The following is a 26,855-nucleotide window of genomic DNA, read 5'->3' as shown; positions in this document are numbered from 1 at the left end:
TCTAATATCCTGTATTCCACTTCTATAAATTAAGTACGTCAAGTGAATTTTGCTCAGGGAGGCAAACCGGTGCCTGTTAAGTATTGTCTCGCTCGGAGTGAGCCAACCAGCCTCCATCATCCAGATGGCGGATCCCAGATTGGCCGCCTGAGTGTCAGGGAGCGGCCTCTCTAGCTACTATCTCTATGGTTCGCGGAATCTCCAGGTCGCGGTTTGACCGGGCCGGCGTTTGCGCGTGCGCGAGCTCCGGCGCGTGCCCGCCCTCCCGCAACAGCCCAAAGCCCGGGGTGGGAGGGGTGGGTCTGGGAACGTTGCGGCGGTAGCCGCCGCGTCCCCAACCCCTAGGGTTATTCCGGGGCCGAGCCTGTGCCAGGGGCTCTTCCGTCGCCCCCTCGGGCGGCACTCACCCGGCCCTAGATGGTGGGTCCGGACGATGCCGGAGCCTGCTCGGGAAGAAACCCCAAGTTGCTCCCGGTGCCGGCGCCGGAGCCCGCGGGCCAGGACGGGAAGATGATCCGGGCCACCGGCGGCTTTGGCGGAGGCGTCGGCGCTGTGGAGCGGCCGGCGGAGGAGGAGGGGGAGGAAGAGGAGGAGACGACGCCTCAGCAGCTCCTTCGGCGCTACCTCGCGGCGGCCGGGGGACAGCTGGAGCCGGGGCTGTGCTACTGTCCACTCCCCGCTGGCCAGCCCCGCGCCCCCCCGGCCCCGGCAGCTCCGCGCTCGGACGCCTGCCCGCGGGACTCGGGCTCCAAGCACCTGGGCGCAGAGGTGGCGGATGCCCGCACGCCGCGGCATAGAGGCATGACCAACGGGGACTCGGGCTTTCTGCCGGGCCAGGACTGTCGGGACCTGGAGGAGGCTCGCGGGCTGGCCCGCGCGGGCGGTCGGGATCCGCGCCACCGCCGTCTCCGCCTTGAGGGGCCTGGCGACGAGGACGCGGACGGCGCGGACAGCCCGTCCGACTGGGCCGCGCCGCTCGAAGACCCGCTGCGGAGCTGCTGCCTTGCAGCGGCGGACCCTGACAAGCCGCAGGGCGCGGGCGGCGGCTCGGAGGGCGGCCGCGCCAGCGACGGCGGCAGCAGCAGTGAAGACGTGGAGCGGCCGGGAGCAGGCCCTGAGGGTCCCGACGAGGGCGCGTCCGCCGCCGCCTCGGCCGAGAGGACTAGCGGGGGCGCCGGCGTAGAGCCGCGCCCCGGCGTCTCGGACGTTCACGTGAACTCTCGGAACACGTTCGAGGTGAGCCGCGACCACCTGCCCCCCGCCGGGCCGCCGGTGCCCGCGCCCGCCGCGGAGCAGGGCGCCGCGGGGCCTTCGGCCCGGGCTCGACGGAGCGGCGGTTTCGCCGACTTCTTCGCCAGGTACAGCGCAGGTTGCGCCGGGGCTCGGGGCGGGCTCGGGGCCGGGGCGGAGGTCGAGGCCGGGAGTTGGCCGAGAGAGGCGTGGAGACCGCCTCCGTCCGGGCTCTTTGCTGGCGTCAGTACTTAGCTTTGATTTGTCACCGGGAGAAGAGGAACTGGGTCTGCACTGTGTTGCCTGTCAGAGAAGTTGCCAACTTTCTGGGGAGCGAATCTTTCTGTTCCTCTGTAGGTTGGAGGCTCTACCTGCGCTTCACACCTGGTTTCCGTGTATTCAGGTCCTGGCAGTGTGCTAATGCCACCGCTGCAGTTTTGCCTCCTGCGGAAAAGCAGACAGCCTACTGCGAGGATTAGGGGTGGTGTGTGGGGTTGGGGGTGGGCGCGGCGGTAATGTGTGCACCGGGTGTGGTTGTGGAAGAGAAAGGGAAGTCATTTTGCAGACATGACTATTTGTGTGGAGTCTAAAACCCATTCAAGTGACTTAGGAATTCTTGAAATTAGAACTGATCGTGTTTCATAGTGTTTAACTGTTTCAGTGGCTTTTATTAAAATGCAGTCAGTCTCGGGTTTAGAATTTGATTCCGGCCCTTAAAGCCAAGTTACTATGGCGCTTTATCTCCAAAATCCCTTTTCTGTACTTCTGCCAAATAGGCCTACGCTTTTTTCAGCAACTTTTAAATTTTTGATGCCATTGTATTTGTTTTGACCTGCTATTCTTGAAATTAAGTAATGGTGCTGGACATTGCAGATTTCGGAATAGGGTTTGATAGGGATAAATTACTCATCCTAATGTACATTAATGAAATGCCAATTTTCCTGGACTCTTCTTGCTTGATACGCTTTTTTCTTTTAATCTCTAAGCAAATTTCCCAACTTGTAAACTCTCCCCTTCAGAGTTCTCCTGTGCTTTTGCTTCCTTTTCAGGGATCTTGATAGAAATGAAGCAAATTCTACAGCTCCAGTTTTAGAGGATTATACAATCTGTGTGCATTTTTGTAGACACACTATTTTCTGATTGTAATTTTTTTCTATTTTATTATCATTTATTTTCCCTTGTGTGGATTTATAAACTTGTTTACGTGAAGATCGGGAAATCCTAATTTTGTCTTACTTGTAGGACAAAATATATAGTAGTGAGATCTGTATTTGTGCCTATAGTTGCAAAAATATACAAAAATATACTTAAAGCTTATAGTGGTAGTATTTTAAAAGTTTGCAAGGTGAGCTAAGCTTATACATTTGTGAACTTTGGGTATTTTTTGGTCATGTTTTGATGTCAGGTGTCAGGCAGTTTTAGACCTGGAAGGGGCTTTGGAGATCGCTAATTCAATCACAGAATGCCTGCTCTGTGCCCCCATTGGGAACAGAGATGATTTGCACAGTAGAGTGCAGACTAGTAGGTATTAAGTTAGAAGACAGATTGGTATATATGCATTGTAAATTATGAGCAATAACAAGGCAAATCTATTATAAGAGGTTTTTCATATTAACAGTAGGATGGAATTTTGATTTTTTTTTTCTTTAATCTGTAGACAAATAGGATTTCAGTTAATATAAGTAGCGACATTTATATAGCCCTATTAAGCAAGTGTATCAGAGCACTGGATTTGAAGTCAGAAAACAGGTACCATGAAGTTAATTTCTCTAAGCCTCATTTTTCTTAATCGACATTTGAATGTCAAGATTCTAGATGTCAATTGCTTCTTTGTATAAGATACTTGGAAAGGGACACAGTCAAGAGGCACAATTTTTCTTTTAGCATTTAACCGAAACCCTACTTGGTTTTGGAACACCTTAAAGACAGAGACTATGATATTCGTCTCTGAGTCTACAGTACCTAGCAGTGATATTGAGAACCTTGCTCAGTTTGTGTTGGATTGGCAACTTTCATAGATTCTTCCTCTTCACCATTCTCTAGGTTGTGTAATTTTATTTTTTGTTAGTAAGTCAACTCGGGGCTTGAGCTCCTGACCCTGAGCTGAAGACCTGAGCTGAGATCAAGAGATCTACTGACTGAGCCATCCAGGTGCCCAGAGTAATTTTGAAGAAGCCTCCCATCCCTGGGTAGAATAATTAGAAATTTCCTTTGTCTTGACAACCTGTGAGTTTTTTTTGTCATTGTTGTTGTTGTTTTCCCTTCATGTGTACAATTATCATTCTTTTTTTTTTTTTAAAGATTTTATTTATTTATTTGATAGATATCACAAGTAGGAAGGGAGGCAGGCTGAGATAGAGAGGAAGGTAAGCAGGCTCCCTGCTGAGCAGAGAGTCTGATGTGGGGCTTGATCCAAGGACTCTGGGATCATGACTTGAGCCAAAGGCAGAGGCTTTGACCCACTGAGCCCCCCAGGTGTCCCTACAATTGTCATTCTTAAGCCTGGAGCTCCAGATGTGGGATCCCTTTGGGGATATCTTGTTCTAGGACATATTCTTGTTCTTGGGAGCAATCCCTCCCTTCAGCCACTTCATTTTTTAATGAGGAAGTTCACTGTCTACATAAGGTATTTTAGGTAGCTAATGGCAGAGCTGGAATTAGAAACCAGGATTCCTGATTTTCAGACCAGGTTAACATTTGATCACAATTTGCATTCACCCATGGCTTTTTTCTCTCCCACCTGATTATCCTCCATCTTTCTTCTCTTTCTACTTTCTTCTCTTTCTTACTATATAGATCTTACTATTATAGATCTATAATAGAAATACTTTTAAGGAATAGATTCATGTTTGTTTTAACTTAAGTAGAGAGAGGGGAACATATTACAACGGTTTATCTATTATTACAAAGTTATCTTCAGTTGAGACACATCATTGACAGAAGCTTCATTGAGTAGGGTAGAAGTTCTGTAGGAGCTAAAGGAGTTTTGTCCAGGATGGGACTGCCCTCCATCTCCTACTTTACTTCTTTTTCAGATGAAGTGAGCTCTTGTTCAGTCCTGGTTGGGGCCTTGCCTCAGCTTCACATGGGCATCCCTCTGTGAATGAATGGTGACTTGACTATGGGAGCCCCAGAACTAATATTCCCTCAGATCCTTGGTCTTTTCCTGTCCATAAATGTTTAAAATGTTAGGTTAGGGAGCACCTGGGATGGCTCAGTCATTTGAGCTTGGACTCTTGGTTCTGCTCATGATCTCAGGGTTGTAAGATCCAGTCCGGCATCCAGCTCCATGCTCTTTGGGGAGTCTGCTTGAGATTCTCTCCCTCCCCCTGCCTCTCCACTGCTTGTGGATGCTCACTTGCTCTCTCTTTCTCCCCTTCTCTCTCTCTCTCTCTCAAATAAGTAAGTCTTAAAAAAAATAAAATGCTAGGTGGATCTACTACTGTCACCCACTTAGCAGTAAGGAGGAGTTGAAAACTTAAAAAAATATATATCTTATGTTTCCAGGCTAGCTTTCATTCTTTAAGGATCTGTTTATTACTCTTTCTTTCTTTCTTTTTTAAGATTTTATTTATTTATTTGAGAGAGAGAAAGTGAAAGAGAGCACAAGACAGGGGAGGGTCAGAGGGAGAAGCACACTCCCTGAGCCCAATGTGGGATTCAATTATGTGACTCCAGGATCATAACCTGAGCCAGTGGCAGCTGTTTAACCCAACTGAGCCACCTAGGCACCCCTGTTTATTACTCTTTCAAAAATAAAATAAATTTAAATTATTTAAATGGATCCTTCAAGCAAATTCATGTCTTAATTTTTTTTCAATCTAGAAAGATTTATTTTTTAGATAAGGTACACCTTTTATAGGTATTTTTTATAGGTATATTTTTAAAGCTGTTTAACAGGGCGCCTGGGTGGCTCAGTGGGTTAAGCCGCTGCCTTCGGCTCGGGTCATGATCTCAGGGTCCTGGGATCGAGTCCCGCGTCGGGCTCTCTGCTCAGTGGGGAGCCTGCTTCCTCCTCTCTCTCTCTCTGCCTGCCTCTCTGCCTACTTGTGATCTCTCTCTGTCAAATAAATAAAATCTTTAAAAAAAAAAAAATAAAGCTGTTTAACACTTTTGAGTTTTGTTCAGATTGTACTGGCACAGTTACTGTTATTTAGAAACACACAAGTATCTGTTGCCAGGTAGTGCCGATATTTTTTTCTTACAAAGTCTTCATGTGAATCATGAGAATTGGGTGGCCTTAAAAGGCATAGCTCAGGTAGAGAAGAAAGTATTGAAGATTTTTCCTTACTTTTAAAAAGGAGAATTGACATTGTAGATTATGAAACATACAGATCCATGTAGCTTTTCCAGTAATTATTGACTTCTGAAACTTACTTAATGCTGAGGTAAAAGATTATTTTCACAGAACACATATTAAAGTTAGACTGAACATGGAAGACTAAAGGCTCGTTTAGTGATTTCTTTTCCTTTTTAAAAAGTTTTTATTAAGAAGGCTCCACACCCAGCATGGGGCTTGAACTCCCCACCCTGAGATCAAGGTCTAAGATCAAGGCCTGAGCTGAGATCAAGAGTCAGACACTTAACCAACTGAGCCACTCAGATGTCCCATGTAAATTTTCTTTATTTAAGGTTCTCAGAAACAACAAAATCAACCACATTTCTTTTTCCACCTAGAATTTGTGCTGGTTGGCAAGATCATAATTCACCTGACCGAACTATCGGAGACTTCTGTCAGATCGGGCTCCCTTATTTGTTGTACAGCATGTATTCCTCCCAACCAACTAAAATAAAAGCCTGTTTCACAAAAAAATTCCTTTTTCAGCATTTCAATAAAGAAGAGGCAAAATATCACATTTCTGATAAGTTTTAAAAGATTTTTAGAGTTACCCAAATCAGGGGTACAGTATAATTATTTGTAAGGGGAATGAAGGAATATCTTGATTTAAATATTAAATTAAAAATATATATTAAGTTTTTGTTACTGCAAGAGATTACAAAAAATGTAGAAGTATTCTTTTCTATGTCACTAGTGAAACACATTTGACATTACATTTTTAGGAAAGCTGAAAATAATGTATAATCCATTGCTCTAGAATAAAAGTAAGACCCTTTAAAATTTTAGTATATGTGCTGCCGAAGCGAGCACAAGACCCTTTAAAATTTTAGAATGTTGTGAAGCTACCCATTATTTTAGATTAAGGAGCTGATGGCTCAAGAGCCTTTTGTATTATTTGTTCCCTGTATCTGATATTCACTACCCCCATTCCCCCCACCCCACCATTGAGTGCTTTCTTAAGGCACTAAATTACTGGAAATACAGCTCTGGTTCAAGGACATTACGTAGAAATTTGTGGTTTTAGGGTGATTGGTTAGAAATGTAATAATCTAAATATAAGTCAGGTAGAAAATATTGGAAAACTCCCAATTTTTCTGAAACTAAGATAATTTTAATATAATGGAGGGGAGGGGCTAAGGGAGAAGGAAAGAGAATCTTAAATAGGTGCCAGGAGCAGCGCAAAGCTGACATGGGCCTCGGTCTCACAATCCTGAGATCATGACCTGAGCTGAAATCAAGAGTTAGACATTAACAGAGCAGTAACAAAGCAGACTCTTACTCCAGTATTAACTTGGAGTTACTCATTTGGTAGAAATTTTTTGAACCATTAAAAATGGGCATAGAGGGCGCCTGGGTGGCTCAGTGGGTTAGGCCACTGCCTTCCGCTCAGGTCATGATCTCAGGGTCCTGGGATCGAGTCCCACATCAGGCTCTCTGCTCAGCAAGGGGCCTGCTTCCCTTCCTCTCTATCTGCCTTCTTCTCTGCCTACTTGTGATCTCTGTCTGTCAAATAAATAAAATCTTAAAAAAAAATAGGCATAGAGATTTACTCTATTTTTAAAGTACTTTTTATTTTAAGATAGTTTCAGATTTACAGAAAAGTTGCAAAGATAGAGAGTTCTGGTATACTCCTCACCCAGTTCCCCTATTGTTAATATCACATTACTGTGGTACATTTTCAACAACTGAGAAACCAGCATTTGTACATTGCTATTAATTAAACTTCACACTTTATTCAGCATAGCGATATTGACTAAAAGATTTTTATTTGGGGAGCAGTTGTGTTTTACTGTACAATAAAAAATGTTTAAAGTAGAAGGAACTTTAAGGATCACTTTATTCATCATTTAATATCCTATGGAAAATCAGCAGTGTTGTTAATCAGAGAAATCTCTGATTTGCTAGGTATCTTCTAGTAGGGTGGTATTAATTAACATTGGAAATAAGTTAGACATGGTCATTAATTGTTCTTCAGGTGGACCAAGGGCATTGATTTCCAAGGCTTTGCAGTTCACACTGTTCAGGACAGTATTTAACAATCATTGTTTACCTGTTTGCCTCTAGAAAAAATTATGAAAGCATATTTTAATTCTATATAACTTCATATTTTTCCAAAGTTATATTGATATGTGTTTTCTAATTCTGGAAATATTCCCTGTGACCTGTTAAGGGTGGGATTTATTTTTATTTTACAATTATTTGCCTATGGTCAGATAGTGAATGTGTAAAAGAATCAGAACTTGAGCAAAGATCTGATTCCTAGGACTTGAAGCTTATATACTAATTTCTACAAATTCTGAAAAGTTTATGAACAAAAACTTAATTTTTGGTGTAGTAAAAATACTGTGGGCTTGAGAGATAAGAAATTTGGTTTTTGTCCTGGGTAAGCTTATTCTGCTGTTAAATAATTGTGTGACCTTGGACAAATTAACTAAATTTAGTTAGTTTCCTCATCTGTGAAATTAGGAGATTCAGAGTCCCTTCCAGCTCCAATATACTGTGATATTATATGATTTTCTTGCAATACTTTTATAGGCCTCAAAATTTTACCAGCTAAATATTGCAAATGTGAACTGAGTTAAAGATGGTGCTTTAAAAAACAGGATGTTTGTTGCATCTGTAAAATGAGAAAGTTGAAATATCTCCAACTCTAAATTCTGCCCTGCAGCTCTTTCCACCATCTTTCCGTGTCACCATAATGGTGCATGTGAATGTCCTGGCAGATGCTCTTGAGAGTGTTAACAATGCTGAAAAGAGAGGCAAATGCCAGGTTCTTACAGGCCATGCTCCAAGTCGTCATCCAGTTTCTAACTGTGTTGATGCAGCATCGTTATACTGAGAGTAAAAAAAATTTTTTTAAGAGATTATTTATTTATTTATTTGACAGAGATCACAAGTAGGCAGAGAGATAGGCAGAGAGAGAGGAAGGGAAGCAGGCTCTCTGCCGATCAGAAAGCCCAATGTGGGCCTCATTCCCAGAACCCTGGGATCATGACTTGAGCGGAAGGCAGAGGCTTTAACCCACTGAGCCACCCAGGTGCCCCCTGACAGTCAAATTTGAAATCATTGATGATCACAGAGCAGGGAAAATTGTTGTGAACCTCATGGGCAGGTTAAACAAGTGAGGAATAATCAGCCCCAGATTTGATGTACAACTCAAAGATCTAGAAAAATGGCAGAATCATGGGCTCCAGTTCTCCCAGTTTGGTTTCACTGTACTGACAACCTCAGCTCGCACCAGGGACCATGAGGAAGAAAGTCGAAATAACATAGGAGGGAAAATCCTGAGATTCTTTTTCTAGGGATGTAGTACAAATAAGTAAAATGTACAAATAAAATGCATTCATGGAAAAAATAAATTCTACATTGCATATTTCCTTTAGTAAAGGTCTAACTCTGCCCCAGAATAATGCTGAACATCAATAATCTTTGTTTAGTTTCTTTCATATGGGTAGTATAGACCAGCAGCTCTAATTAGAAAATTCTGGATTTTTTTCCTTTTAATTTCTTTGGAGTAGGAGAGAAAATAAGATAAGTAAATTCTAGTTAATCAGTGTAGTGGAATTTGAGACCTTAACTTCCGGACCATGAGTTCTATCTCAGAGGTTGCCAGTGTTCCACTTTGGTGAACTAATAGCCTAGTACAGTAATTCCAAGCTTTCATTATACTTCACAATCACCTAAAAGCACATTTTAAAAAATGAGATTCTCCAGAATCCACAACTCCTACCTTGTTAGATTCAGGGGACTTGCTTTTGGCAGATGGCATATTCAAAATACAGGATAGTTTGGTGTTAAAAGTGCCGGCCCTGGAGTTAGACTGCTTTGGTTTGAATTAGCTTATCTTGCTGTATAATTCTGCACAAGTTACTTGACCCATCTAGTTCTTGGGCAGCTCATCCATAAAGTAAGGATAATGGTGATACCCACCTCATGAGACCATCCATGAGATAATGGTCTAAGTGTGTTGCCTTTCTTATTTGACATACAGCGAAGGTTCAGATGTTCTTATTCAGACTTCAGTATGACAGCTGTAGTCCCTTCCCCAGTTTCATCACTGACATCCATTGGTTTAAAGAAAGGAAGAGATGAATGGATTTTTTTGTATACTACCTGAAGAAACATTTCACAATTTGTGTAGTAGACTTTTAAACACAATTGGTGTTTGGGATTGTATGGGAATTAAAATCGACTGTAAAATTATGATCTAAAATTTCCAGAAGTCTTTAAACTTTGACTAAAAAGCAAATCTGAGAAAGGGGGGAATGTTGAGATGGATTAAAATATTTGTATCTTTTATTGTTTTAAGGAACTTTACAGAATGGCAAAGCCAGATTTTTAGTTTAAGTTCATGAAATGTTTAACTTGGCTCACTCATACATTTCAAAGTTAGTATGTTGTTGTGGGAAAGCTTTGGGAAGAGTGGAAACATTTGGAGATTTTGAGGTGACACATCTGTTACCCATCTCCAAGCATATTGGGAAGGGAAAAGTCAGTCCTTTTTGAGGCAGATTATTTTCCTAGGAACTCTGCTATCTACCCTGAGTTGTCCCCAGGTAGTTCTGATTGATAAGATCCTTGGTTCCTACTACAATAATTCTTAAACTTTAGTGTTTAAAATTACCTGGAGGGAGGAGATTGTCAAGAATGGGGATTTCTTGAGCTCCCCCACTCTGTTTTTGATTCACTAGATCTTGGGTGGGGCCCAGCAGGAAACCAAGTATTTATTTAACAGGGACTCCCTAGTGATTCTGATGCAGGTGGTTCTTGGACTGTAATTACTGAAATTATTGTTGATAGGTTTCCTCAGATAATAACTGGAAGAAGGTACAACATGCATTTACAACTCATATTACCTTATTGATTTAAAATTGGGTCATATCAATTATCATCTGATCTCTCTGATGTAAGGAATTTGAGAAGCAGGGCAGGAGGTCCTGGCGGGTAGGGAGGGGGAAAAAATGAAACAAGATGGGACTTGGGAGGGAGACAAACCATAAGAGACTCTTAATCTCAGGAAACAAACTGAGGGTTGTTGGGGAGGGTATGTGCTATGTTAAGTGCTGTGAATTGTATAAGACTGATGACTCACAGACCAGTACCCCTGAAGCAAATAATACATTATATGTTAATAAAATAAAATAAAGTTGGGTTATAAGTAAGTCCTGTAACTGGTGAGTATAAGTACAGGTATGGTAAAGATCAGGGGTAAATACAAATGTGTAAGTATTTTGCTAACTTTAACTAGATTGAGAAGTTATCTCTGCCTGATTAAATCGTAGCTTCCTTTTTTTTAGTGGGAAGGTTTTTTTTTTTTTTTTTAATTTATTTGCAGAGATCACAAGTAGGCAGAGAGGCAGGCGGAGAGAGAGGAGGAGCAAGCAGGCTCTCCGGGAGCAGAAAGCCCGACTTGGGGCTCGATTCCGGGCTCCATCCCAGGACCCTGGGATCATGACCCAAACTGAAGGCAGAGGCTTTAACCCACTGAGCCACCCAGGTGCCTGGTGGGAAGGGTCTTTTACTTTCATTTTATGCTGTGTAGATAGCCATGCTTGCCTGTTCTGTGAAAAGTTTTAACTTTCAAAATCTTACTCAGATCTCTTTAATATGGAGACGTAACTGTCCATATTTATAGCTTATCAAAGAAGGTGTTAATTTTGCTTCCTTCTCCTGCTAGTTGTAACTCTTTTCCGTGCCTTTAAGAAAAAATCCTGCAGATTTCACATGGCTTATTCCCCTGTAGAATTTGCTGCTTCAGCCTTTCTTGGACTTCTTATTTCTGTGGCCAAAAGAAGAAAGGGAAACTCATGTGACTGTCTGGGTTTTCTGCAGGCTCTTTCCTGCAATTAAGAGAAGTTTACCTTAGGAAACCAAGCTACAAGTTATGCTCCTAGTTAGAGCTAGTTTGAGAGTGAACTTAGTAATGTGTTTAAATTTACCCTTGAATTTGGCTTTTCACTTTCTTTTTAATTTGAATTTTATTTTGGGATATATTATTGGCTAGAAAATATTTCCATCTGCCTGTTTCTAACCCCACAGAGATTAAAACATTCTGAGTTTGGAACTGAACATGATAGTTTTGAAATCAAATTATGTGCTATTTTCTCGTATTTTCCCAAATACCATAATGTATAACTACCCATCATACATTGGGAATTATTTACAGTTTCCAAATCTGGTTTTCATCTAGACTGTAGTCCTCTTCTAGTCAAGTAGGGGAAATACTTTTATTGCTCTAAGAAAAAGGTATTCAGAGACTATAAATTTAAAATTTTTTTATAAGAAGAACAGAAAATGCTCATCTTTTTTTGGCTTAAAAAATAGAAATTTATTATCTGATAGCTCTGTAGGTCAGAAGTCTAACAATACATGTCTCAATGGGCTAAAATCATGGTATGAGCAGGGCTAGAGGCTTGAGGGGAGGGTCCATTTCCTTGTCTTTAGAAAATGCTCTTATTATTTGCTTTTGGAAAAGCAAGACAGGAAATATAAAACTACTAAGGATAGTAGTTGTTTCCATACTATTCCAGTTAGGTGGTAAGGAAAAAGTTAAATTTAGAGAGTGTGAAGTTACAGTTACAGACAGGAAAAGCTGTTAAGAGAATGAGTTTGAAGACATTTCTACAGAGAAAAATTGCTGAGGAGAATACATGTTAGTTGGAAGTTAGCTCTGTACTTTGGCTCTAGGCTTCAGAGTATTGCTATAGATAATAAGTACAGATTAAGTACAGATTATCTGCATATTTATTTTTCTGCCCTCAGTACCCTTGTAGAGGTTTCTGGCAACTTGCTGCCTCCTTAAGTATGTCTGCTATGCCTCCCTCTTAACTTCCCTAATGTCCCCAGCCTCTCATGGCCTCTTCAGAAGTCATATTGTACAGCAGAAATATTTTTTAATGACAGATATGTATGTGTGTGTATATATGTATGTATGTGTGTGCATGTATATATATGTATCCTGTAATGTATATAATATACAGTAGGTTAATATTTATGGTGTATATATGATGTAATGTATAATGTAAAGTAACCTCTATATATATGGTTTAATTTAGGATCTAAAAATTTAGGTGCTAGTATGATAGATACAGATATTAAAAAGGAGTGTTTTATGCAGTGTGTTCTTCCTTGAGATTCAGTATTAAAAGGAAAGTTTTTTATAAGCACCATGGTGAACCTAGAAAACAATTAAAATCCCTCTCACCCGTAAGGAGAAAATTAATTGCTCATTACCAGGAAGATATGTTGTGTAGTTTTAAATTTAAGTTCTGAAATAAACTAATGAAATTTTAAGTCAGTGAAAGGTCTCAACTTAAGAGTGATAAAATGTAGGTTTTTAAAACGTAAGTGGTAAAATGTAATGCCTTTTTTTTTTTTTTCTTACATGGCTCTTGACAACCCTGTTGGACTGACTTTTTAACCTCATGGTACTACCTAGGATTGAAGAGATTGAAATCCTGGGTGTTGTTTGGAAGACAGATTTGTTGTGATTCAGAACTGGGTGTTGGGAAACAAAATTTGTTATCAAAGACTAATAACTTTTTTTTTTTTAAGATTTTATTTATTTGTTTGACAGGCAGAGATTACAAGTAGGCAGAGAGAGAGGAGGAAGCAGGCTCCCTGCTGAGCAGAGAGCCCCAATACGGGGCTCGATCCCAGGACCCTGGGATCATGACCTGAGCCGAAGGCAGAGGTTTAACCCACCGAGCCATCCAGGCACCCCGACTAATAATATTTTTGATAAATAATTTTTATATAAAGGTAACCAATACAATAATTGAACATATAACCAGAGAATAATGGCCATCTTTGTGATATACTCCCAGAAATGCATTAATACTGTTAAGAATACCTAGGACAGAAATTAAGTTTCAAAATGGGGCATACAAATAACTGAGAATTGGGGGCACCTGGGTGGCTCAGTGGGTTAAGCCTCTGCCTTCAGCTCTGGTCATGATCTCAGGGTTCTGGGATGGAGCCTGCATCTTGCTCTCTGCTCAGCAGGGAGCCTGCTTCCCCCTCTCTCTCTGCCCGCCTCTCTGCCTACTTGTGATCTCTCTCTCTCTGTCAAATAAATAAAATCTTAAAAAAAAAAAACAACACTGAGAACAATTTTAGAAGATAACCACTATTATATTTTCCCAAATAAAATAATAACTGTATATTTAATGAGGAGATAAGATTGTTTTGTTCTAAGAGACCACCAAAATACAATCTTTTGATTTAGTTGTCTATTTAATGGAAATATCACAACACCTTGATCACTAGAGGGATTTCAAATATGCTACTGCAAGATAAGTTCTATCGTGCATGCCATCAGTTCAAGAAGTACTTCTAGCTCAGGCCTGAGCAAAAGGTCAACAAAACAAACCAGTAACAACCAGCACCACCATAGAGCTAAGTGTGTTTGCCTCTTTATTCTTAGAGAGTTTGGGCACCTGATGGATATTGTTTAGCCTCTGCTTGAGTTCTTTTTCTAACAGAGAGGTCAATTTCCTCAAGGCAGCCTATTGAGGAAATAATTGTTAGAAGTTTCTTTATGTGGAAAACAGTGTATCTCTTTGTAATGTTTCTGGTCCTAATTTGCCCTTTAGAGCCACAAAGAATAAGTTAGGTGTTTGTTTTTTTTTTTTTTTAACATAATCACGCTTCAGAAATTTAAAGATTGCTTCTGAGCCTCTTTTTGGTTTTGGGCCTTCTGACCTAGCACACTCTTATTGAGTTAGTTTGCAATTTTCTTTACCATCTCTTTATTCGACAAATGCTTTTGAGCCCTATTATGTATATGAGGCACTAAGGAAATTAAATATTATTAAACAGTAAGAAAATTAAATAGCATTAAACTTTGGATGGGGGAGTCACATGAATCAGTATTTATACTATATTACTTGATTAGTGCTATAAAAGATTTTACCAGAAATGAGGCTCACTGACCAGAGTACCTGGTGGCTCACTGGTTAACCATCGGCCTTATGCTCAGTTCCTGGGATTGAACCTGGCATTGTGCTCCATGCTCTGCAGTGAGGCTGACTGAAGACCATACAGGCATACAATAGTATGTGCAGAAAATATGCATGAAAATAGCACAGCACTTGGGACTGCAGAATAACTGACCTTGGGTGAGGCAGGGTGTCAGAAATGTTGAAGTTAAATTGTGAAGGAGTTTGCTTGACAGAACTAAGCAATTTTAAACTGATTCCATCCAGGACGTTTGATGGTTTTTTTTTTTTTTTTCTTTAAAGATACGACTTATTAGAGTGAGCACAAGCCAGGGGGTGAGGGGGCGGGGAAGCTGACTCCCTGAACCTCAGGCTGGGCTGGATCCCAGGAATCTGGGATCATGACCTGAGCTAAAGGCAGACACTTAACTGATCGAGCCCCCCCACCCAGGTTCCCCAGATGGGCTCTGAAAACAAGGGAAGCATGCTCAGAATTGCTTTTATTTAGTTATTTCTTAAAATTTAGGTAGGCTTCACACCCAGAATGAAGCCCAATGTGGGACATGAGCTCATGACCCCGAGATCAAGACTTGAGCTTAGATCAAGGGTCTGATGCCTAACTGACTGAGCCACCCAGGCACCCCGCAGAATTGTATTTCAGAATAATGACTCTTGTGGCAGATTGATTTGGAACTTGTGAAACCAGGGTTTGGATGCACTGTGGTAGTTTATACGTGCTTGTCAGTCTCTTTATTAAAGTATGATATCTGGTAGTTGATGTAAGTAACATTAAATTCAATCCTTGTTAGAAGGCATCCCTAACAAATTGAGTGATTTATGCTTATACTAGATGTCTTTTTGTGAAGCTTTGGTGGAAGAAAACCTTGAATCTGATTTTTGTTTTGAGGGAAGTGTGATGACATGAAAATGGAGAGTCATGTGAAAAATTATGTCTACCATGTTCTTGTAAAGAATTTGATGGGCCAGGGGGGTGGGGGGGTGGGGCGGGAAGAGCCAGAATAGCTGTTAGGCTGGTTGTTTTGCTCTCATGAATCAGAAAGAAAACAACCTCTGGGTAAACCCTTAGAGTGTTAAGTTATTGTACAATCAAGTCTTTACATTCAATGCACATGTTCTGTACATTGCTTCATAAAAGTGGATGCTGGCAGTATACTCTCAGCCATTTCAGGGATTGTTTGAGGTAAAGACAAAGTATCGAGACTTCCAAACTCCCTGGAGATAAAGAACATGTCTATTTTGTCTCTGCATAGAGGCGTAGGTCCTTATATGTAATAGGAAAACAAAGATTTATTGGGTTACAGCTTTAAAAAGGTACAAGAATGTAATATAGCTAAATGTCTGGAACCTTTGAAATGGTCACTTTGGGAGGCTCTCCACTTTTTACTTTAATAGTATCATTTCTCAAAGTATTTTGGTACCTGTCTTTGGGGAGATGTTTCTGTAGAAGAGAAATCCTTTGGGCCAGTGTAAGGACTAAAAAACTGAATGTTGGAGGAGATCAAAGCTGAAACACATTGGGAAGCCAACTAAACAAGTTTAGTTGTACATTAACTATAATAAGTACTTTAAATAATATCTTAGGTATAATAGATTTATCCCCAGGCAAGTAGTTAGACATAATATATAAATAGCTGTGGTTTGTACAAACGGGCATAAATGATTTCACCTTCATATTCTTTTAAAGGATTAAATAAGGTCAGAGACTTGGTGTCTGCCACCCTTAAATTTGGTCATCTTGGGTAGATCTGGCTATATTAGTTTAATTTTGGTGGAGCTTAAAACTCTTCTTACTTACCACTGTGTTTGCAAAAACAGTCCATGTTTAAAGGACTTTTTTTTTTTTAAGATGTATTTATTTAGAGAAAGAGTGCATGCACATGAGCATGCAAGCAGAAGGGGCAGAGGGAGAAGGAAAAAGAATCCCATGCAGACTCCAAGCTCAGCACTGAGTCCAACACAGGGCTAGATCTCATCACCCTGAGATCATGAGCCAAAACCTTTTTAAGAGTCAGTAACTTGACAGACTGCACTACCCAGGCACTCCTAAAGGACTAACTTTCGTATAGCTAATAGGAGAATCTATAATATAGCATCTGTAACTGGCAGTGTTATAATGTAAAAGAAATGTTGAACTCTGTATAGTAAATGTTGCCTTAATGATGTAAGTTTTGAAATATCCTTTATGCTTTTTCCGCTTGGAAAATAAGTAGTTTTCTTTAACTTTTCTTTTTTTTTTTTTTGAGCGAGAGAGGGAGAGAGGATGTGTGCATGTGCACTTGGAGGGGAGGGCAGAGGGACAGGGAGAGAGAGACTTAAGGAGGCTCCATAGGTGCCCCTTCTTCAGCTTACCTGATTAGCAAACAAATTATCTTCAATTTCAGTAGAAGTAGATGTATCTGGCTTTTTCTTACACTCCGTATTATATTTTTGATCCTTTATTAATAGCAAACACATTCATCTTTTGTCATTTTGTACATTCTTACTCATTCTTACAAATCTATACTAAATAACACTTATTTGCCATCACCAAAGTGAAGGCTAAATATTAGCCTTCATTTTAGATTTGATAACACTTAAAAACACTGCTCAGATAGAATAAACAGCTTCTGATATAAAGTCATTTTTTTTTTTAAGATTTTATTTATTTATCAGGGTGGGGGGAGAGCAAGTGAGCACAGGCAGACAGAATGGCAGGCAGAGGCAGAGGGAGAAACAGGCTCCTTGCCGAGCAAGGAGCCCGATGTGGGACTCGATCCCAGGACGCTGGGATCATGACCTGAGCTGAAGGCAGCTGCTCAACCAACTGAGCCACCCAGGCGTCCCTAAAGTCATTTTTGTATATTGTTTTAAAAGCCTTAACCAGTGGGATTTAGTTTTCTGTGTAATATATTTAGTTCCAAACACTGCCAGGAAAAAAAAAAAGTGAATTATCTTCACAAAGATGTGTGGTTTAGATATGGTTTTGGGTTTGGCAGACTTATTACTACATAAAGATGTAGGTCTAGTCTTAAACCGGTGACTATATTTTTAAAAATTGATAATTGGAAGTTCACTTTTAGAAACCTGTTAACATTTTTTATTATGTTAAAATACATATAAAATTTACCGTTAGTGACATTTACTGCATTCTTTGTGTTAATAGTCATCACCACTGTCTAGTTCCAAGACATTTCATTACTCCAAAAGGAACCTCCATTCCTATTAGCAGTCATTGCACTCCACTCTCCCTCCAAGACCCTGACAATCACTATCTGTGTCCTGTTTCGGAGGGTTTGCATAGTCTGGATATTTTGTGTAAATGAAATTATACAATACATGGACTTTTGTGTCTTCTTTCACTTGGCATGATGTTTTCAAGGTTCATCCATGTCGTGGCATATACCAGTATTGTTTTGCTTTTGATGGCTAAATAGTATTCCATTGTGTGAATATAGCACATTTTTTAATCCACTTATCCATTGACAGGCATTTATTTGTGTTGTTTTCACCTTTTGGATTTTATGAATACTGCTATGAATGTTTGTGTACAAGTTTGGTTTTTTTTTTTAATGCTCCTCAAGTTATTTTGGGTGTTATGTCTAGGAGTGGTATTATTAGATCATATGATAATGTTTAACTTCTTAAGGAACCACCAGTTATTTTCCACAGTACTTGCACCATTTTACATTCCCCCCAGCAATGTACAAAGATTATACTTTTTGTACATCCACTTCAACACCTCTAGTTTTTCCCTTTTTATCCCCCCTACTTATAGCTATCCTAGTGGGTATGGAGTAGCTCACTGTGGTCTTAATTTGAGTTTACCTAATGTCTAATGATGTTGAATATCTTTTCATGTGCTTGTTAGATATTTGTTTATCCTTTTTGGAGAAATGTTTATTCATATCTTTTGTCCATTTTTAATTGGGCTGTTTGTATCTTTGTGTGTGTGTGGTTTGTTTTTTTTTTAAGATTTTATTTATTTGACAGAGAGACAGCAAGAGAGGGAACACAAGCAGGGGGAATGGGAGAGGGAGAAGCAGGCTCCCCACTGAGCAGGGAGCCCCATGTGAGACTCGATCCCAGGACCCTGGGATCATGACCTGAGCCTAAGGCAGACGCTTAATACCTGAGCCACCCAGGCACCCTTTGTTTGTATCTTTGTTGAGTTATAGGAGTTCTTTATATATTCTGAATACTGGCCCTTTATCAGTTATATGATTTGAAAATAGGTTCTCCTATTCTGTGGCTTATCTTTATACTTCTTGGTAGTATCATTTGATGGACAAAAGTAGGATCTTTTTAGATTGGCTATATTTGGGGTGCCTGGGTGGCTCAGTCAGTTAAGCATCTGATTCTTGATTTTGGCTCAGGTCATGATTTCAGGGTCATGAAATTGAGTCCTACGTGGTGCTCCCAGGCTCAGTGTGGACTCTACTTGAGATTCTGTCTCTTTTCCCTCTCCCTCTGCCCCTCCCCCCTGCTTGTAGGTGCACACACTCTCTCTCTCAAATAAGTAAAATCTTTAGATTGGCTATATCACAGTTCTAACCATGTGTTACCAACTTAGTTTATATTTTAAGAGGGGGAAATAAAATGTGTATGTAGAGCATAGAGGTAGGAAAGTACAGAATGTGTGGAAAGGTTATAAAGTTTGGCAAATACTATGTTAGGGTTAGTGTCCATACTGTAAGGAACAGAAGCCCACCTAAGCTACCTTAGAGGAAGGAAGGTTTATTGTAGGCGTGTAAGAGGCATCTTGTAGATTTTTTTTTTAAAGATTTTATTTATTTATTTGACAGAGAGAGAGACCACAAGTAGGCAGAGAGGCAGGCAGATAGAGAGGAGGAAGCAGGCTCCCCACTGAGCAGAGAGCCCGATGTGGGGCTAGATCCCAGAACCTTGAGATCATGACCTGAGCCAAAGGCAGAGGCTTAACGCACTGAGCCACCCAGGCACCTAGATATTTTGAAAATAGAGAATGAAATATACCTGGGCTGTAGAGTGCCTGGAACAGTTCTCCACTTTTCAAGAGATGGTTTTTCTCATCTTTCTGCCTTCTGATTGTTCAGTGCATGGTTTCCACCTGCAGAAGCCCTATAAAGCTGTCCTAGCTCTACCTGATTTATCAGTTCAAGCATCTACTAGCTTTCAACTGATTCAGTCTCCAAGTTTCCTATTTAAAAATCTTGGGACCAAAAAAAAAAAAAAAGTGGGGGACAACCCCTTTGGTTGCCTTTGGGAGCTTTGTACTGTCACTTTGCTAGTACCCAATAAACCTTGCTTTGCCGCCCACCAAAAAAGAAAAAAAAAAAAAATCCTGGGAACCTGATTGTTTTAGCCTATGAATTAATTTGTTCCAAAGGCAAGGCCATAAGATATAAATGCAGCCACATTGGGCTGCTGCTTCAGTAGGAATTGGAAAAAATGGACAAAGAAGTGGGAGTGGGTTGCAGGTATGCTGAAGTCACGTATATTTCTCTTGAGTTGTGGCAAGAGTAGTAGGAACTAATGTTGGACAGATTATTTGGGTTCAAGTTGTGAAGAGCTTTTTTTTTTTTTTTTTTAAAGATTTTATTTATTTATTTGACAGAGAGAGATCACAAGTAGGCAGAGAGGCAGGCAGAGAGAGAGAGAGGAGGAAGCAGGCTCCCTGCCAAGCAGAGAGCCCGATGCGGGACTCGATCCCAGGACCCTGAGATCATGACCTGAGCCGAAGTAACCCGCTGAGCCACCCAGGTGCCCATGAAGAGCTTTTAATACTAGGTTAAAGAATTAAAAATTTTCCTTAAGAATTAGGGACTATTGAGGGTTTGAGGACAAGGAAATGAAATGATCTATTCTCTCTTCGTACTTTGTAGTTTATTCTACTCAGAATGAGTTGTTTGATATTCTCCTAATTTCAGTTTGTCTGGACCACCCCCCTTGTTTATTCAGCAAGCATATTTGAACACACAGCTGTATTCCAAGGAAGTAACTAGAATAAAGCCTTTCTGGTGAATTCAGCAATGATGACATTGCAGACATAAATTGAAATGCTATGATGTGATACTAGCAGGCAGCAAGAGATGGTGGGGGGGGCAAAATTTACTTCTCTGGCACTGAGTCTGGCTTGTAAGTTTATCTTCAGGTTTATTCCAGTGCTTTACAGGAGTTAGGGGAGAGGGTGATTACAAAGAGATAACATGATGGATTTTCTGGGGGTGATGGAACTGTTTTATACCTCAGTTGTGGTGGTCGTTATGCAGATCTGTACATGGGATAAAACTTGTAGAACTGGGGACGCCTGGGTGGCTCAGTTGGTTGGACGACTGCCTTCGGCTCAGGTCATGATCCCGGAGTCCCGGGATCGAGTCCCACATCGGGCTCCCAGCTCATGGGGAGTCTGCTTCGCTCTCTGACCTTCTCCTCGCTCATGCTCTCTCTCACTGTCTCTCTCTCAAGTAAATAAATAAAATCTTTAAAAAAAAAAAAAAAACTTGTAGAACTGTACATCAAAAGAAAAACAGCCAATTTTCATTTCGTGTTAGTTTAAAAAATATTTACTGAGTGTTTACATAGCTTATATGCAGGGCATTGTTAATGTTCTGTAGTCCTGTTCACAGTGCATTTGTAGCTGAAAAGTTGCATTCAGATCAGTATATAAGATAGAAAGTGAGAAGTATTAGAAGAGAATGATGCAAGAAGAAGAGGCTCTTAGAGAGGATTCATAGAAATAATGGCTCACTAGACTGTGCTGTTCCATTAGACTAATGCTGTAGGACTGAATCTTTGTCATGTACTCCTCCATCATATGTTGGAAACCTAATCTCCAGTGTGATAATATTTGGAGTTGGAGACTTTGGGAGGTCCTTGGGTCAAGTGAAGCCCATCCACATGAATGGGATTAATGCCCTTCTGAAAGAGGGCTTGGAAAGCTCTCTCATCCCTTCCACCATGGGAGGATAAAATCAAAAGTCTATGAACAGGAAGGAGACTCTGACCAGACACTAAAACGGCCAGTGCCTTGATCTTTGACTTCCCAACTTCCAGAACTGTGGGAAATAAGCTTCTGTTGTTTATAAGCCACCAAATCTATAGTATTTTGTTATAGCATCCTAAATGGACTAATACAACTAGGAATAGAAGTGATTTTTTTTTCTCTGTTGCTCCCCAAATGAGTAAACTTTCATTCATGTGTGTAAGTGCAGCACTAAGGATACAAGGGTGAACGCAGAGCTCACAGTCCAATATAGTGATAACATCATAGAGCTTATATTCAAATGCAGAAGATAACTAAATAAATGTTCAGAATCATGTTGGCCATTTTACTTCCTTTGCCTTTTCATATAAATTTTAGAAATAGCTTGTCTGTATCTACAGATCATCTTTATTAACTTGGGAAGAATTGACATTTTTAGTATGTTTAATTTTCTATTCCTTGAATACAGTAGGTGTCTCCATTTATTTTGGTCTTGTTTGATTGCCTTCATCAGTATTTTGTATTTTTCAGCATATGTGTTCTGCTCATGTTCTATGTTTATATGCGAATACTTAATATTGGAGATACTGTAAATGATACACTTTAAAAATTTTTAGTTTCCAGTTATTAATTGCTGGTATATAGAAATATGATGGATGTTTGCCTTATATTTTGCAATCTAACTAAATGTCTTTATTAGTTCTAGGAGATTTTTTTATGGATCCCATGGGATTGTTTATATAGATGATAATGGTTTATACAAATAGGGAAACTTTTATTTCTTTTTCCTTGTCAGTCTGCAAGACTGACTTATTTTATTGCACTGGCTAGGACTTTCAGTATGATTTGAGTGAGAGCGATGAGAGTGGATATTTTATTTTGTTCTAATCTCCAAAATATTTAATCTTTCACAGTTTAGTATGATGTTAATATTAGGGGGTGTGTGTGTGTGTGTGTGTGTTTGTGTTTTTTTTTTTTTTTAATATTTTATTTATTTATTTGACAGAGAGAGAGATCACAAGTAGGCAGAGGCAGGCAGAGATCGGTGGGGGGGGGGAGGAAGGCTCCCTGCTGAACAGAGAGCCTGATGCGGGGCTCGATCCCAGGACCCTGGGATCATGACCCGAGCTAAAGGCAGAGGCTTTAACCCACTGAGCCACCCAGGTGCCCCTGTGTGTTTGTGTTTTAAGAGGCCCTTAATCAGACTAAGAAACTTCCATTCTATTCCTAATTTCTTGTGTATTTTTTTTTTTTTTTTTTTTTTTTGTCAAGAATGGATTTAGGATATTGTCATTGTATCAGTTGATATGATCATGTGGTTTTTCTTTAGGCTGCTAATATGGTAAATAACATTGATTGACTTTCAAGTACTGAATAAGCCTTGCATTCCTGGGATCAGGTTTGAACATATTTATCACTTCAAAAATAAACCCTGTGTCCATTATTGAAGATTAAATATATATGAATGTATTTTACTTTTATTTTATTTTATTTTATTTTTATTTTACTTTTATTATAAAGGAAAACACTAACATAATTTCTTTTTTTTAATGCAAGAGGCATAAATAGAAATGTATTCACAAACGTGATTAGCTTTACTTATCATCAGCAGTCATTATCTTGCGTTTCTTTCCTAAATTTCTTTTAGGTTAAAAGATAGCTTACCTCCTGGTGAAATACCTTTCTCATATTTTGCTAATGTGTTGTTCCTTGTTACTGTTTATGTTCTCTTTCCAAAAGTTCTTTCTTATATTCTTCCTCTTTTCTTCTTCTGGTGGTTTCTGTCTTTCTTATGAATGTGTTAAGTACAACATAGGGTATAGAGAGATGGAGATTTTCTTCATGAAGCATTCACGATGTGTAATTAGTATGTAGCACACAAGCAAATATATTTTTTAATTTTTTCTTTCCCCCTTAATTGTATTCTGTTATGTTCTGCCTGTGCAACAAAAGAATAAAAAAATCTCTCTTTGTAAGATACTGCCCAAAACCTATTATGGCTGGCTCAGTTGGTAGAGCATGCCACTCTTGATCTTGGGGTCATGTGTTTGAGCCCCATGTTGGGTGTACAGATTACTTAATAAAAATAAATATTTGCTTAAAACAAGAAATAAGATATACCATAAGGTGACTTATTGACATGAACATAGGAGGAAGAAAAAAATAATGTGTATTTTTAAAAAGCATTTTGGCAATCTGTAGAATGAAAGGGAATAGGAATAGTTAAAAAGCTCTGACATGTTAATCGTTCTGTGAAGGACATGAACAAATTAAGTGTGTTTGGAAGGAAGAGGAGCTAGCTGTTCAAGAGACCTGACTCAGGTCTCTAGTGATGTGACTTTGGCAAGTATAGGTTTTCCCGATGTGGTGGCAGGTACACATTGAATACTTTGAGAATTTGATGGAAGCTATAGACAACTGCCCCCCCCCCCCAAATTTCTGTAAGCACATCATTTACTTCAAATTTGCATGTAGTTTGAGGAGGCTTGTGGACCTCCTTTAGCTCATTCATGTAGGTTCATTGATTCATGATGAAGAACCTTTGACTGGTTACCCTCTGTAGTTCCTGGCAACTCTAAAATGTTTAACAATAACCCCCCAAAATTATAACCTTCACTTTCTTTTTAAAAAGTTTTTATTTATTTTTTTAAATTTCTTTTCAGTGTTCCAGAATTCATTGTTTATGTACCACACCCAGTGCTTCATGCAATCCGTGCCCTCCATAATACCCACCACCAGGCTCACGCAACCTCACTCCTCCCTCCCCTCCAAAACCCTTGGTTTGTTTGGTTCCTCTCCTCCTCCAGTTTCTCCCAACTCACTTTTCCTCCATCTCCCCATGTCCTCCATATAACCTTTACTTTCAGCCTTGAAATCGTGGGTTGTTTTTTCTTGACAGAGTAAATGATATGAATTCTGTCCTTTTTTAGATAGCTCCAATCTCTGAGAATAAGTACGTTAGTTTAGTTTAGCAGTGTATATTAAATAAAAATTACATATTTTTTTATTTTTACAATTTTTACAATAACAATAAAGAGATACAGAAAAAGCCTGAAAAAGAAAATTCTTGGAATTAAAAAAAGCCTTAGTTATCTGGCAGAAAAAGTACTTTTTTTTGCATATAGTCAGCTGAAAGTCTTTTTCAAGTGAAAAATGATTGAGGTTTGGAAAGAATGTAAGTAATCTTCATGCCAGATCTTAAATCCAAAATACTCAAGGGTAGCCAAAGTACTGAATTTTAAAGAGACAGTACTTCTACTTCTTTGAATTAATTATGTAGTCAACTGTGGCATTCCATGATCACTAGATAATGTTTTCTTTTTGGCTTTCTATTATGCTTCAGGGAAACTTAAGTACAAAGTCCAGGAAGTTCATGTGTTTTCAGCAGTCCAGTTTCTACTGAGATGGAGTTCTAAGATCAGGTCATGATTTCAAGTTTTGTTTTGTTTTGTTTTTTTTTTTTTTTTTTTTTTTTTTTTTTTTTTAAAGATTTATTTATTTATTTATCTGACAGAGAGAAATCACAAGTAGGCAGAGAGGCAGGCAGAGAGAGAGAGAGGAGGAAGCAGGCTCCCTGCTGAGCAGAGAGCCCGATGCGGGACTCGATCCCAGGACCCTGAGATCATGACCTGAGCCGAAGGCAGCGGCTTAACCACTGAGCCACCCAGGCGCCCTTTGTTTTGTTTTTTAACTGATTTTACTTTTGATTGAAGTTGGATTCTTAACTGTTTGGAAAAGCCTTCTAACACCTTTTTATGTATTTCAGTGATGATTAGAATTTAATCTAAAAAATTAAAATAAGCATATAAGTATAAATGTTAGGCAAAAAGAATGATTTCTTCCCCGCACCCCTCCCGGAGTTGACATTATTGACAGAAGATTGAAAATTTAGGTAGTTCCAGTTTTCTGTGTCAAATTCCATAGTCTGAGAAACTATGGAATTTACATAGTTTTGTCTCAGAATTTACATGGTTTTGTCATGTTTATGGGTTTGCCAGTTCTTGAAGACTGAAGCCCTGGAGTTTCTGCTACTTTAGGAATCATGGTGTAAGTGTTGTCCCTTTTTGGTTAGCTTTATCCTTTAATATGGTGTAGTAGGCAAGTGGTCTGATTGTTTTATCATATGTAACGCTTTTTGCGTGGTAAAAGAAATGAAATCTTAGAAAAATGAAACAGACACAGATACACAGATATGTGAAGCAAATATTAGTACTAATAAGCAAAAATCATTCACCAACCTTTATTATAAAAGCCACTGAGAAGAAGGGCTAGGCCCTTTTTTTTTCTCTTCTAACCCCCACATCATTTTTTTCTTGGTGTGCCTCTTTTGTGTGTGTGTGTTTTCAGTGATGTGGAAACATTGAACTGCTACTTCTCACCTAGTGCTGTTTCTTAGCTGGTACAATAGATTTTCTCATTTCTTTTTGCTAAAAAGACCAGACACAGATTAGAGGAGAGAATGGAAGATGGTGTGTTTATGTCTCTGTGTGTGTAGATAGCTGTGTGTGTGAGCACAGTGTTGATTGGGGATAGAGAATGAACTTAGTGGAGAGAAGACGGATTGCCACTACCATTTCCTATTCTCTAGACAAGATGTTGTCACAGAATGGAAAAAAACAAAACCCCAAACACTCAAACTAGAAAAATAGTTTTTAATATCTCCAGTGTATCTGAGGTAATAAGATGCTTTCAACTTCTAAAAACTTGACTTTCGGAGTTTGGGGAGAACCAGTAAATAATACTTCTTTATCAGCCCATCTGAGTTTGGAATCAGTAGGAAAAAAAAATAGGACACAGACGAATGGGGTCTGAAAACATCAACTTTATGCTGATGACATCTGGATTGAAAGACATGCCTGTGGCTGCAGCGTGACTTCTAAAACTTCCCTATATACCTAGCTAGTTACCAGCGTAGCAGGTCTTTTTTTAGGGGGTCAGAGGCAGAGGGGTACAGAGGAAACCTAACCTTGTATTATTAGGGATGCAGAGCAAACTATATCTTCTCTGCTGTTAGGCAGCATGTTTGTCTGCCAAAATTTAACCCCTCAGTAGAGGAGATGAATAAGGGAGCAGGAAGAAACCAGGAGTGACCTTTTCTTCCTAACACTGCCATATAATTCTCATTCGTACGGTCAAGCTCTACCTCTGAAATCCGGAGAGGAAGAGCTGTCTCCTCTTTTTTGTGTATGGGTGCTTGAACATGTTTGGTTGGTTTTGCTAAGAACCTTTAGTGTGGACTTTAAGAAATTTAAAGGGGATGTTTAAGGGGGACAGGAAAAAGGGAACTGTGTGTGTGTGTGTTCACTTTGAAAAGGTGGCGAGGAAAAAAAAGAAAAGGTGGTGTGGAGGAATCTAGTCCCATGAATTTATTTGCACTGAGACCTTC

At 39.8% G+C, this 26,855-nt stretch overlaps 1 protein-coding gene across 4 annotated transcripts in view; it reads left to right on the top strand.

The window, feature by feature from the left end:
* Positions 1-277: 277 nt before the first annotated feature.
* The window catches only part of TBC1D12 (TBC1 domain family member 12), a 103,195-nt gene continuing 76,617 nt past the window's right edge, over positions 278-26,855 (top strand). For 2 of the 4 annotated variants that reach the window (XM_059169416.1, XM_059169414.1), the window contains exon 1: positions 278-1,358. In XM_059169416.1, coding sequence (XP_059025399.1) covers positions 418-1,358 — 941 coding nt within the window. In that variant the 5' untranslated portion in view covers positions 278-417. The remainder of the gene's footprint in view (positions 1,359-26,855) is intronic. The other 2 variants (XM_059169415.1, XM_059169418.1) reach the window with 2 other exon arrangements.

The sequence above is a fragment of the Mustela lutreola genome, chromosome 4 (genome assembly GCF_030435805.1).
Source record: "Mustela lutreola isolate mMusLut2 chromosome 4, mMusLut2.pri, whole genome shotgun sequence".
Taxonomy (NCBI): Eukaryota; Metazoa; Chordata; class Mammalia; order Carnivora; family Mustelidae; genus Mustela; species Mustela lutreola.
Note: the sequence above shows the minus strand (reverse complement) of the source record. Positions and strands in the feature narration are given on the sequence as shown.